Source organism: Sminthopsis crassicaudata, chromosome 3 (assembly GCF_048593235.1).
Source record: "Sminthopsis crassicaudata isolate SCR6 chromosome 3, ASM4859323v1, whole genome shotgun sequence".
NCBI classification, from domain to species: domain Eukaryota; kingdom Metazoa; phylum Chordata; class Mammalia; order Dasyuromorphia; family Dasyuridae; genus Sminthopsis; species Sminthopsis crassicaudata.
In genome coordinates this window covers 643,148,760-643,163,419 of record NC_133619.1, presented here as the reverse complement: position 1 = coordinate 643,163,419, position 14,660 = coordinate 643,148,760, and the positions used below count along the sequence as shown (strand labels likewise).

The 14,660-nt window shown below is 38.6% G+C and overlaps 1 protein-coding gene across 1 annotated transcript in view; it reads right to left on the bottom strand.

Moving 5' to 3' along the window:
- Positions 1-2,209: 2,209 nt before the first annotated feature.
- LOC141562624 (sulfotransferase 2A1-like) overlaps positions 2,210-14,660 on the bottom strand; it is a 14,506-nt gene continuing 2,055 nt past the window's right edge. The window contains exons 3-7 of the mRNA XM_074302629.1: positions 13,533-13,735; positions 7,939-8,065; positions 7,102-7,196; positions 3,233-3,413; positions 2,210-2,396 (exon numbers count right to left, since the gene is read on the bottom strand). Coding sequence (XP_074158730.1) covers positions 2,278-2,396; positions 3,233-3,413; positions 7,102-7,196; positions 7,939-8,065; positions 13,533-13,735 — 725 coding nt within the window. The 3' untranslated portion in view covers positions 2,210-2,277. The remainder of the gene's footprint in view (positions 2,397-3,232; positions 3,414-7,101; positions 7,197-7,938; positions 8,066-13,532; positions 13,736-14,660) is intronic.

The window sequence follows — 14,660 nt, the reverse complement described above, 5'->3', positions numbered from 1 at the left end:
ATTTCCAATCATTTGGGGTTAGGACTTGATAAGACAAAACATCTAGTAACATTTTAACATAAGCTGATGTAGCCCCATAAAGGGTACAATCTTTTTTCAAATCTTTAATTTTATTCAAATCTAAAGGTGCATATTTTCTCCTTTTATGACCTACAGAGTCAATATTTTCAATCACAGGATATGCATGTATAAAATCACTTATATCCTGTCCTTCTCTCTTAGCTTTAACCAGTGCTTTTTCTAATCTTGTCATAGGCTTAGGGTGCTTCACAGGCCATTCTGTTTGTGTTTCTGCCTCTTCCCCTCCTCCTTCTTCCTCCACCTCTGAAGGTGGACTTGATGTGGGCCCCTCAATAATCTGCTTTCTAGGCGGGGTTGAAGCTTCTTCAATAGAATTAGAGTCATAACACCCTAATTCCTCATTTAAATCCCTTTTGCTCTTGGGCAAGATCTTCATCTTTCCTTTTTTCCTCACACTTCCTCCTCTGTTCATTTTAAAAACTTTTCTTTGTCCTACAACTTGCTTGGTAGTTTAAGGCTAATTGAACTATGTTGTAGATATAAAATACCTCTGCAGAAATTGAATGAGGCCCATTTTTTGCAGGAAATTCTTTCATTTCAAATCCCACTAGCTTCCAGTTATCTACATCTATTTTTTCTTCCTCTAAGAACCAAGGGGACGTGCGTCTTAATGCAGCCAAGAGTTTAGCAATTTGTACCCAGGTTACAAGTAAACTCTGTTCCTCAATTATCTTAATTATATTCTCTATAGTACCACTCCTGAATGGGGGTGGAGCTGAGGCTGCCACTGGGGCTGGGGCTGACTTGGCTGAGGTTGAGGGATTGTCTTTAGTTAACACCTGCCCCATTTCAGCTATAGGAGATTGCTGGTTCAGCCCTTAACAAGTTAAATTACTTATTTATCTATTAGCACACTCACTTAATCTTTAACAAAGTTTCCTTGTTACTCTCGGTTCTGGGTCAGAGAGACTAAGATCTGGATCAGAGGCTTTTCCAGTGGAATCAAGATAGTGTCTGTCCTGTTCAGGTGCCAAATTGCAATGGTCCAGTCTTGCTCCTCCTTAAATGCAAAGGTCTGGGCTAGCTCCTCTGAAGGGGTCAGAATAAGTCCTTGTCAGGATAAGGAAAAGTCCTTGCCCCACGTTGTGGATGCCAATATGTAACGTGCTATTGTCTCCAAAAGCTGCCGATTGCTCTCTGGGAGGAGATCTGCTGGCATAGACTGCGGGCTTAAAGTCTCATTTGTTAATTTTTCATTTTTTTTTAATTCAAAATTGATCTTTGTATTAGGCTAATTCATCATCTTGATACCTATACTTTAATGGACATGGGATAGCATGGCTTTCACTCCTTTCTTTGATTTTGTTTCCTCTGAATTCCTCAGTATCTCACCCTCTATTGTTTTCCCTAAATTTGGGCTACAATTAGGTCTGAATTAATGCAAATGATGAATTCCATAAAGGAGTCCTATGCCTTCTAAGTTTCATTATTCAGAGTTATTATTATGAAAAATATACCCACTGGCTAGAGCCCAATGGAAAAATGCAATGTGAATCATGTGCACATTTGTGATTCATTATACACACTAACCAGGACCTGGCTGTAATTCTCTATAGACTCAACTTTGGTCAATCTAGGTAGACAGCTTTCTTTTTTTTTAACCTTTCCTTTAAAACTTTTCAGATTATATTTACAAAACTCCAAAAAAAAAGTCTTCTCACCAGCTCTCTTTATATGTAATTTATCTTTTGTTGTGTGCTGTTATTTTATTTATTTATGTTCCAGAAATCAAAGGATCAATTATAATGCAAAAATATCTCATTTTGCAAACTATTCTTCATGACAAGGTTGGGGTCATTAAATTTATTTCATCAAGGCAAGAATTATTTAACATTACATAATCTCAGCATTATCAATTTGTTGAGAAATTATTACATTCACCATCATCTCAACAGGCAGATCATGCCCACAACATTCAGCATTCATTTATGTTTAAATCACAGGCTTAAAAGGATTGTTCCACAATAGCATCCAGAGTATGTGTGTCAACGGTACAATTAGCATGTTGAGCAAGGGATCCCCACTGGAAGCTTTCCTTTGGGAAGCAGCATGGATGTCCTTTGTCTCAATTCTAATTTTCTTCCTGTTAGTTATAGCAATGAGAGTAAAAGCAGAAGAGTGATGCAAAGGAGGAGCCAGAATGATCATTTGTTGATCATATTTGGGTGAATCAGAGACGACCAGATGATCTCCATCTCAGCATTGATCCCATAGGAAGAGATCTTGGTCCATCCCCTTCATCTTCTCTTGGTACAGCTTGTTGAATGTTTCCATTTGAGTCACTGTGAAGTGGTTTTTCCAGTCTCCACAGATTCCTGTCACATATGGAACAACAGGTGCTGGGATCATGTCTTTAGTGATCATTTTTTCCCATCCCCTTCTTCCCTTCCTTCTTGGCTCAGGAAGGAGACATGAGTAGACTGCAGTGACTGATATTGATGGGATATCACCCTCCCCTGCAACCAGTGAGTTCTCTAACCCTAAACTCCCGCCATCCAACTGGCAGGGAGGCTTGCCTCTTCCTCTGCTTGGTTTTCCTCAGATGAACAAAAACTTGGGAGAGATTTTCTTTGAAACTCATGCATTCTATCTCTGAGTGTGTCATTGCATAAAAATATAAAGGGAAAAAGAGAAAACACTAAGGACAGGGGGAAAAGACATTAGAGTGGGTCCTAGGGAGTAGTGGGAATGGGAAGGAGGACGAAAAGGAAATCAGGTAGGGAAGGAGAGAAGGTAAACAATTTGAAGGTAGAATAGGAAACAGGAACAGGAGGTAAAATAAGAAATTATGCTGAGTTGATGAAGAGCTGGTATGGGAGGTGGAGATAAAGGAACAGAAGAACAGAGAACAATTGAAGCTAATAAAAGAAAGAAGAAACTTGTAGGAAAAAATGAGAAAAGAGAAAAAAACAGAGGAGCTGGGGTAAAATAGAAGAAGAAATAGAGGCAAAGACCAAGGAAGAAACAACAAATATGAGAAATTGAGAGAAAGAAAGAAATTAAATTCTTTGGCTGCCTCTTTTCTGACCTACTGTTTTGTGATTCCCACCTTCTCTGATTCTATTTCTGAATGCCCAGATGTCAGCTGGGATAGGGGGAGGGGTGAACCACCTACTTAACTCTCTTGTGGTCCTACAACATTGCTTCTCACCTTTTCTCATCAACATAATTTTGCAAGTTTCCATATTTTCTACTGGCATAGGTTCTTTGGTTTCCAGAATGTGGTTTTTCATAACTGGGAAGGAAGAATTCTCCATGACTGAATTGATTTTTTCCTCATTCAGCTCCTTGCCCAAGAATTGGCAAATTTTTTCCACACTGACCTTAGGATTCTAGGAAAAAATACAACCTATAATGGTGGGATGAAAGTCTTAGAGAAAGAAAAGGAGGGAAAGGGAAAGGCCAAAAGTGTAAAAGAAGCAGAAACAGGGATTTTAGATAGAGGGAGAAAGAAAAATCTGAAGGGAAAGTTCACTTATTTATTTATTTAATAATTATAACATTTTTTTGACAGTACATATGCATAGGTAATTTTTTTAAAAAGCAACATTATTCCTTGTACTCCTTTCTGTTCTGAGTTTTTCCCCTCCTTCCCTCCATCCCCTCCCCTAGATGGCAGGCATTCCCATATATATTAAATATCTTATAGTATATCCTATGTACAATATATATGTGCAGAACCGAATTTTGTTGTTGTTGTTGTTGCAAAGGAAGAATTGTATAAATAATCTGGGATGAAAAACAAAAAAAAAATGCTCACAGTTTATACTCATTTCCCAGTGTTCTTTTCTGGGTGTAGCTGATTCTGTCCATCATTGATCAATTGGAATTGGATTAGCTCTTCTCTATGTTGAAGATTTCCACTTCCATCAGAATACATCCTCATACTGTATCATTGTGGAAATGTATAATGATCCCCTAGTTCTGCTCGTTTCACTCAGCATCAGTTGATGTAAGTCTCTCCAAGCCTCTCTGTATTCCTCCTATTGGTTATTTTCTTACAGAGCAATAATATTCCATAACATTCATATACCATAATTTGCCCAACTATTCTCCAGTTGATGGACATCCATTCATTTTCCAGTTTCTAGCTACTACAAAAAGGGCTGCCACAAATATTTTGGCACATACAGGTCCCTTTCCCTTCTTCAGTATTTCCTTGGGATATAAGCCCAGTAGTAGCACTGCTAGGTCAAAGGGTATGCACATTTTGATAACTTTTTGGGCATAATTCCAGATTGCTCTCCAGAATGGTTGGATTCTTTCACAACTCCACCAAGAATGCATCAGTGTCCCAGTTTTCCCACACCCCTCCAACATTCATCGTTTTTTTGTTCCTGTCATCTTAGCCAATCTGACAGGTGTGTAGTGGTAGCTCTGAGCTGTCTTCATTTGCATTTCTCTGATCAATAGTGATTTGGAGTGGAAATAGTTTTAATTTCATCATCTGAAAATAGTCTGTTCATATCCTTTGACCATTTATCAATTGGAGAATGGCTTGATTTCTTATAAATTAAAGTCAATTCTCTGTATATTTTGGAGTTGAGGCCTTTATCAGAACCTTTAACTGTAAAAATATTTTCCCAATTTGTTACTTCCCCTTCTAATCTTGTTTGCATTAGATTTGTTTGTGCAAAAACTTTTAATTTGATGTAATCAAAATTTTCTATTTTGTGATCAATAATGATCTCTAGTTCTCCTTTGGACACAAATTCCTTCCTCCTCCAGAAGTCTGAGAGGTAAACTATCCTCTGTTCCTCTAATTTATTTATGATCTCATTGTTTATGCCTAAATCTTGGACCCATTTTGATCTTATCTTAGTATGTGGTGTTAAATGTGGGTCCATGCCTAGTTTCTGCCATACTAATTTCCAGTTTTCCCAGGAGTTTTTGTCAAATAATGAATTCTTATCCCAAAAGTTGGGATCTTTGGGTTTGTCAAACACTAGATTGCTATTTTTATTCACTATCTTGCCAAGGGAAAGTTTTGAGGGAAAAAGAGAAAACACTAAGGACAGGGGGAAAAGACATTAGAGTGGGTCCTAGAGAGTAGTGGGAATGGGAAGGAGGACGAAAAGGAAATCAGGTAGGGAAGGAGAGAAGGTAGACAATTTGAAGGTAGAATAAGAAACAGGAACAGGAGGTAAAATAAGAAATTATGGTGAGTGGATGAAGAGCTGGTATGGGAGGTGGAGATAAAGGAACAGAAGAACAGAGAACAATTGAAACTAATAAAAGAAAGAAGAAACCTATAGGAAAAAATGAGAAAAGAGAAAAAAACAGAGGAGCTGGGGTAAAGTAGAAGAAGAAATAGAGGCAAAGACCAAGGAAGAAACAACAAATATGAGAAATTGAGAGAAAGAAAGAAATTAAATGAAAATAGAAGAGTTGAAGAAAAAGAAATAAAGAAAGAGAACAGAAGGAAGAGATGGAGGGAAAGAAAAAGGAAAAGGAAATAGGAACAATAACTGTAGTGAAAGAAAGAAAGAAAAAAATTGGAAGAGATGGAGGGAAAGAAAATGGAGTAAATGGAGTAAAAAAAAACAGAAAGAGAAATGAAAAGAAATGAAAAAGGGAGAGAAGTAGGTGGAAGTAAAGACAGAAAGGAAGAGAGAACAGGAAAAAGACATAAAGGGAAAGAAAGAAAACAGGAAGGAGATATAAAGGAAAAGAGGAAGAAAGAGGAAGCTGGAAGAAGTATTTGAAGGGGAAGTTAAGGGACACTGAGTAGATGGGGAAAAACAAAATATATACTATTAGGAGATGGAGTGGTTGAGGAAGGAGAGAGGGAAAAGGGATTAGAGAAAACAGGGAAAAGAAAACCAGCAGGGTAGGGTCATAGGGAAGAATGCAAGAGATCTCTGAGGAAATTTTTTAAAGGCTAGGAAATGAAGAGGAGAAGGAAGATAGAAGAAAGAGATAAGGGATGAACAAAACCATAATGAAATGAAAGGAAGGACATTAGGCAGGAAGGAAAGTAGACATGGTTGGTGGGTAAGGGAAAACTCAAGAGATTCCTGAGGAGGAGAAAAGAGGTCCTTCTTACTCAAGATTGTGGAGCTCCTCCCACCAAGTTCTCAAACCCCACAGAGAAAATCAGCCTCCAATGGCTGTCACAGGAACAAGCTTCTGACAGATGTGGAGATATCCTGCAAAGAGCTCTTAACAAATGCCAGGATCTCCATGGAAGAGATTCAGAGTGAGCAGCCATGACTGGACCAGAGGATGGACCCAGGATCAGAACTGGCAGCTACTGTAAAGAACACTTAATGGTTTGTTTGTTTGTTTTTTGATAAATAAGTTACTGCACCATATGTTGGTACCTTCAGAACCAAACACTGGCATATGGAGTCCGGCCTCTTTGAACTGGGACTCAATCTTCCTTTCTCTTTCTCAGCTGCTCTGTTAATGCAGTTTCTGACATGCTGGGTTGATACTCCAGCTTTCTCCTTAGGTTTGTGTGATCTGTCCCGTTCCTAGATGTTTGTGGCTGCTTTCCCCTCTTTCTTGACCCAATGTCAGTCACTGATGAAGAAGAGCCTCCATGTCTTGGTTTGGGGCATTTGTTCTGACTTTCCCCCATGCTTGGAAAATACATCACTGTCCATTCTGTCTGACTTCCCTGGCTTTTAAAAAATCCTAATGGAAATCCTACCTTCTAAAGGAAGCCTTTCCCAAGCCCTCCTCATCCTAGCCTGCCCTTCTCCTGAATGTGTCCAATTTATTACAGTACTGTTCTTATTCATACAATGTTGTTTGCACATTCTCCCCAATTAGATTTTATGGTGGCTGAGGGCAGGAGCTATCTTTTGCCTTTCTTTGTATTCCTAGCACTTAGCAAAATGCCTGGCACATAATCCTTAGAAAATATTGTTCCTTTTCTGAATGAAACAATATGCAACCTGTCATGCAGAACTAAGATATATGCAAGATTAATTGGAAAGAATTGAAAAAAGAGAAGGCCGTAACATTAATGGGGACCCCTGGAAAGATGAAAAGGGAAAAGGACAAAGACCTTACTTGATGAAGTTCCTCATAGGTTAGGAACAAAAACTTCTCTGAATTTCTCATGGGTAGCCATCCTTTGATGTGGTCAAACCAGGACCCATATAGAACTGGAAATGAATAGAAAAAGAGAGATGGGAGCCCAGGTTATTTCTGTTTCATACTGATAAGGTGCTTACTCTGCCCTAGATGTTTGTCAGAATGAGAGTCTTGGACAAAGAACTAAGTTTTACTCTTACCTTACAGTGTGTGTCTAGGAGAGAGGGTAGGGGGAATAGTGAGGTTGGGAGTAGAGAGGGAGCTTGATTCCTAATCACAGCAAAATGTCATCCAAGAGCAGTCTAGCTAGGAGGAGAGCCCCAGGGAAGTCACAAGTACAACCAAGAACATGGCTCAGGTGCTGGCCTTAGCCTGAGAGTTCTCAGCAAGACAAAAAGCTAGGTTGGCCCCTGAAGTAAATGGAGGAAGTAGGGGAATTGAATGATTTACATTTCAATCCAGGCCCTGAGATGGTTGGTGTCTTGAGCTCTGCCTTTCCTAAAGAACACTGGTCTTGGACTCAAAAGGCCTGGGCTCCAATGAGTGTCAGCTCTGTAAATTTCTTGGTCATATAGTCTTGAAAAAATCCCTTTTGCAGTCTTCTCTTCTAACACTCTTCTCTAAGATGGGGGAGGCAGTCTTTGCTCTGTCTATATTGCTGAGCTGTTGGAAGGCATGTGCCTCCCACGAAATGAAAAGATGTCAATAAAATAGGGATTTTCATTATGATGCCATAAGGGTGTGGAATAAATATAGGGAAAAGTGATAAGGATGGGAAGTAGGATGCAGTTCCAGCATTCCTTCTTCACTCACCTTTTCCCTGCAGGAAATCTTCGAAGAAATGCTCAAAAGTTGAGTATAACGGGTAACATGGGATATAATTTTTAAAATGGTATAAAGATACAAGGATGTCCCTTGGATTCCTGGCAACATAAAGGATCTGAAAGAGAATTTGGAAGATTGCATGGTTAGCACATCCATTTTCCTTCCCCATGAAGCATCTGTAGCAGGGAGAACATTTGACCCAATTTTGGAGCTGCCTTCTCCATCCATTTCTTATATCCCTAGTCTTTACTACTGTGCTGGCAGATATCAGGTGCATAATAAATCCTTTTTGGCTGGCTGACTTAATTATCTTTGACCATTGGTGCTACTGGTAAACTGTTTCTATTGTATGTAATTACTCATAGATGGATCACTCATGTTGGTAACTACATATTTCTGCTATGGTCATGACAGCACCTACTCACCCCAGGGGCTAGATTGCTTTTCCCTAAATACTCTCATAATATCAGATCCTGCTTCTCATAGAAAAACCACCTCAGAATTGGAGTTACACTTAGATTTTGTCAAAATTCTACACATGATTCTTTTGTGAGGAATAAAATTTCTTCATTCATGACTTTAGTTTTTTAGTTCTTGCCAATGTCTTTCTATTAATGCAAAGCAGCTATTCACAATAATGTGAATATTAGATATAAAATATAGTCATTTACTTAGCAATAAGGAAAAATAAGGAAAGAAAGGGAATAAACATGTATTAGATAGTGACTTAGAATAAAGGCATGACAATATCCTGGCTGAGGATGGCATTCAAATAAAGGACAGATAATAATGTGTATGGCAGCAGTTTGTAACTCAAATTAAACTAGTTTTCAACTGAAAAGTATGGAAAAGGGAAGTATATAATAGAAAGGATGTCTATTCTGGAGGAAGTGGAAATTTTATAAAGAAAGGACACAGAAGAAAGCAATTCTAGGAGCACACTGAGTGCTTATTAAATGTTTCATTTGATTGACTAGAAGAAGTAAAGGTTCTATGATCAGAAGGAGTACATGAAGATGCTCTGGAAATATGCTTATTAACAAACAGGGTGCAGACAATGCAAAGAAGGACTGTGGTTTGGATGACTGCTGCTATATAATGTAGCTTTAGATCAGGTACACCTAGACCACCTTCATATGACTTTTTTTTCATTAGTTCCCTTGCAATTCTCGACCTTTTATTCTTCCATATGAATTTTGTTGTTATTTTTTCTCCATCATTAAAATAGTTTCTTGGGAGTCTGATTGGTATAGCACTAAATAAATAGATTAGTTTGGGGAGTATTGTCATCTTTATTATATTCGCTCAGCCTATCCAAGAGCACCGAATTTCTTTCCAATTATTTAAATCTGACTTTATTTTTGTGGCAAGTATTTCGTAATTTTTCTCACATAATTCCTGACTCTTTTTTGGTAGATGGATTCCCAAATATTTTATACTCTCAACATTTGTTTGAAATGGAATTTCTCTTTGTATTTCTTGCTGTTGCAGTTTGTTGGTGGTATATAAAAATGCTGAGGATTTATGTGGATTTATTTTGTATCCTGCAACTTTGCTAAAATTCTGAATTATTTCTAATAGCTTTTTAGCAAAGTCTTTGGGGTTCTCTAAGTATACCATCATGTCATCTGCAAAGAGTGATAGTTTGATTTCCTCATTTCCTACTCTAATTCACAAGACAATGTTTTTTTATGATTGTACATATAATTTATATGAGATTGCTTTCTTCCTAAAGGAGGAGTAAGAGGAAGGAGAGGAGAGATAAAGTTTGGATGTCAAATTTGAATAAAAATCAATGAATGTCTAACAATTATTGTTACAAGTAGTATACTCATAGTTGGGGGATAATAAAATGTTATTTTACAAATTTGAAACAGATATCAAACAGTTTGAACTGGGAAAAAATATTTCCCAAGTTTTTTCTCCATTTTTTCCCTCATAAACTGACTCATTATAAAATGATCAATTTAAATGAGTCTATTTGAAATCTCTTTTATGAAACTGTTGGGAAAACTGGAAATTAGTATGGCAGAAATTAGATATGGACCCACACTTAACACTATATACCAAGATAAGATCAAGATGGGTCCATGATTTAGGCATAAAGAATGAGATCATAAATAGATTAGGGGAACAGAGGATAGTTTACCTCTCAGACTTGTGGAGGAGGAAGGAATTTGTGACCAAAAGAGAACTAAAGATCATTATTGATCACAATATAGAGGAAGTAACAAATTGGAAAAATATTTTTACAATTAAAAGTTCTGATAAAGGCCTCATTTCCAAAATATATAGAGAACTGACTCTAATTTATAAGAAATCAGACCATTCTCCAATTGATAAATGGTCAAAGGATATGAATAGACAATTTTCAAATGATGAAATTGAAACTACTTCCACTCATATGAAAGAGTATTCCAAATCACTATTGATCAGAGAAATGCAAATTTAGACAGGTCAGAGATGCCACTACACACCTGTCAGATTGGCTAAGGTGACAGGAACAAATAATGATGAACATTGGAGGGTATGTAGGAAAACTGGGACACTGATGCATTGTTGGTGGAGATGTGAAAGAATCCAGCCATTCTGGAGAGCAATCTGGAATTATGCCCCAAAAGTTATCAAACTGTACATACCCTTTGATTCAGCAGTGCTACTACCAGGCTTTTATACCAAGGAAATATTAAAGAAGGGAAAGGGACCTGTATGTGCCAAAATGTTTGTGACAGCCCTTTTTGTAGTGGCTAGAAACTGGAAAATGAATGGATGCCCATCAATTGGAGAATAGTTGGGCAAATTATGGTATGTGAATATTATGGAATATTATTGTTCTGTAAGAAATGACCAGCAGGATGAATACAGAGAGGCTTGGAGAGACTTATATCAACTGATGCTGAGTGAAATGAGCAAGACCAGGAGATCATTATACACTTCAACAACAATATTGTATGAATATCACCTGATGGTCCACATAGAAATCTCATTCTTTATATATTGTGCATTCAAATGTGGAGAAACGCTATGTAGTCAGTTAAAATAAAACCTAAAGCTGACTATGACTCAGATCCTGAACTTCTTGTAGCACAATTCAGATTTCAGTGGAAGAGAGAGGGGGAAACTATCTGACCCTATAGGTATGAACTAATTTCTATCATTCATGAATATAAAATGAAGATTAATTGATAGATTAAAAGGATAAAGACTGGTATATAGAGTGCCTAAATATCTCTGGACAAAAGTTTGAAATATTGTCTGGGAGGCAGCCACAAAGACAAAGCATTCCAGATAAAAAGAAGTGTGAAAAAGCTAAATGGTTGTCTGCTGAAGTTTTACAAACAGCTGAGGGAAGAAGGAAAATGGAAGGGAAAGAGGTAGATTAAATATATGCCCAAATGAATGCAAAATTTCAGAGAATAGCAAGGACCCAAAAGAAGGTTTTCTTAAGTGAGCAATGGAAAGATTTAGAAGAAAACAATAGAGTAGGATGGACAAGAGATCTCTTCAAGAAAATTAGAGATTTCAAGGGAAAGTTGGATGCAAAAATGGACAAGATAGAAGATAAAAATGGTAGGGGGTTAGCAGAAGAGATTAAGAAAAGATAGTGAAAATACACAAAAGAAGCAGACAAGACATCTCTTACCATCACTAATAACCAGGATGGTGTGGCTACTGATCTAGAGCTAAACATTCTGGAGGAGGAAGTCAAGTGGTTTTAGGAAGCCTTACTGAAAATAAGGTTAGGAAAATGAGTCAGAACATTTCAAGCTCTCCAGATTTTCCCCACAAACAGAACAAATTTGTGCCTCAGAGTGAACATAGACTTCAGAGAAACAAAGACTTGTAGAACAGTGTTCCTCCTGAGAACAGAAGATGAGAAGAAAGTCCCCAGGATGAGGTTTCCTTGGGTGAAATGCAAACAGCTCCAGGCCAGCTCCACAGAAATAGCAAATGAAGAACCCTGGGGCTAGTTAAATTTGATTGGAGACTTAGTCAGAATCACAGATAGTGTGAGAAATCAGGAGTCTGAATACAAGAAGACTGGGGGAATTAGGAATACCTGGCCCAGCTGTACTGCTGAGACATGGCTCTGCAAAAGAAGGAACCAGCATACCCAGTGAGTAGTATAATTCTTTGAAATGTTTCCCTGCCCAGAGAGAATTAAAGAACTCAAAAAAAGAATTTAAAAATTAAAAAATGAGACATCAAGAAAAAAATCCAAGAAAAAACAAGAAGATTGTGGGGAAAAGTTAACCATACAGAGTCTCACAGATGAAAATAGCTCTTTGAAAATTAAAATTGGACAAAGGTAAGCCAGTGAAGCGATTAAGAGACCAGGAAATAACAAAATAAGATAGAAAAGGATGAAAAAAAAAAATAGAACAGAATATAAAACATTAGAGAAACAGATCTAGAGAACAGATTAGGAAGAGAAAATATAAGAATCATTAGGCTGCCTGAAAGCTGTGACCAAAAAAGTAACCTTGAGTACAGAACATGAGGAGAAAGTAGAAATGGGGAAAATCCACTTACCATCTCAAAGGGATCCTTTTAGCCTCAATTAGCTCTATTTGTCACTTTTCCTCTTTGCTCCTGGCTTTCTTCCTTGGAGCAAGGCATAAAACAAACAAACAAAACCTAACCTTGTATATATATTGGCCCATTAGATACTGGAAGAAGAGCTCTTCTGTCTCTCCTGAATCCCATCCTACTATTAAATCTCCAGGAAACCTTTCAATTCCTTTCAAATTTTATCATCTCAGTGTCGTGTCTGAGGCCAAATACAGTTTTCAGCATTTCTTCAAACTTATCCAAATTCTCTTCATGCTTTCATTTTCTCTCCTTTCCCTTCCTTATCTCTTGCTCTTGTCCTGAATGTTCTCTGTAAAGTCCTGTCATCTCTCAATTATAATCCTTCTCTGGGAGGAGGTTTCTTTTCTGTAAATCCTTTTCTCTGGGAGCAGGTTTCTTGGGAGGCTTCAGGAGCCTCCAGCCAGAGTAAAGGTAGACATGAGAATGAAATCTTGACTCAGAATCTCCTAGAGTATGGGAGTCAGACTCTGCCTCCAAGAGTGTAGGAAGTCTTCTCCTTGACCTTCACCAGAATGACTCTTCCAGACTCTAACTTCTCCTTTTATCCTCCCAGAGAATGGGCTTGTGGGTACTCCCAGGGGCTTGTGGGAATTCCTATAGCTAATGGGACTAGCTCTTTTTAAAGGTGTGTAAACTCCTTTTCAGAACTCTTTTTAAAGGTGTGAACTAAAGGTGTGAACCCTGAGCTAGAGAATTAAATACCAACTTAGCACCTAGTAAGAATCTAACATTTCTCCACATAACCTTTGTTCTTCCTCACCAGAGGAAAAAGTGGGCAGTGACATAGTCAGATGGAACAAGCAGGAGAATTATGAGGCAGTGTGTAAAGGATGGAGAGCAGAGAGAAACCTCCATCTGCTTCCTCCCGTTCCTGAATTCCTATGAAATATGAACCAGAAATGTTGCTCCAGCCTCTCTCTGTCCCATCCTCCTTCCACCTCCTAGATACCTGTTTCTTTCTCTTTTAACTGGGGCCCGCATGTGCTCACCTTGGCCTTGCTGGTGAAATAGGACTTAGGGAAGAGATGGACTGGGAGATGGGAAGTGAAGAGACGGCAGTCTGTCCTGTTATCAGCCATTTGTTTTTCTCCCTCTATCCAGGGACAACGTTTCCAAGAAGGGACAGATTTAACCCAAGTGGGATCCCCTTTTGAGTAGATCAGGCTGAGGATCTGTATCATCCAGTGGGTTCCTGCATGGAATAAAAACAAAAGATGGGTTAGGGTCTCATGATTATTCACAGAATCATAGGTAGGAGAGGCAGGAGAGACTTCACAGATTTCAGTCTTGCCCACATTTGAACAAGCCAGTGGAAAACTTCCACAGGAGGAGGGGAAAGGACTCCCAGCTCTACCTGAGAGAGTGCTACTTACTAAGTTGAGATGAAATTCAAATGTGCCTGGGGAGGTGGATGGCTACACCAAAGAGCCTATGGCGATTCCACCAGCATCTTTGGAGCACTTATGGGGTGCCAGACACTGTGCTGAATGCTGGGGACCAGAGGGAAGGAAAAACTCAGTCTCTTACCACAAGGGGCTCATAATCCAAGGTAAGAGGAGAAATGTGAATAACTGAGTTCATATCAGTGACATAGAGAATGGATGCAGGGAGATCTCAGAGAGGAAAGAGCAGGGAGTTGGGAGTTTCATGGAAAGCTTCTAGTAGAAGGTGATATTTGAGCTCAGTCCTGCAGGAAGCTAGGGAAGGTATGAGACCAAGATGAGGAAGGGGAACCTTCCAGGCATGGGGGAGCCGGCCAGCACAAAGTCTAGGCTCAGTGTACAGTGTGTCAGTGTATTGTGATCAGAGTTGGGAGACTTAAGCATGTGGTCCCAGAATTCACGTTGTTCACTATAGTGGCGTGAGATGGACCAGACAGTGCAACTCTGTGAAACATCCCACTAGCTAATCCTGCCTGGAAGTTTGCATGAGAGATGGAAGAGAGAACCAGCTGTCATGGGAAGATCTATCCCTGATGGGACTAGGAAGTTAAGAGAGAGATTTCTGGGTTATAAATGAGGGATAAGACTTTACCAGAGAGTTTGGTTTCATTTGTTCATTTGTTTATTTGGCATTTTTGCTGAGGCAACTGGGATTGAGTGACTTGCCTAAGGAAG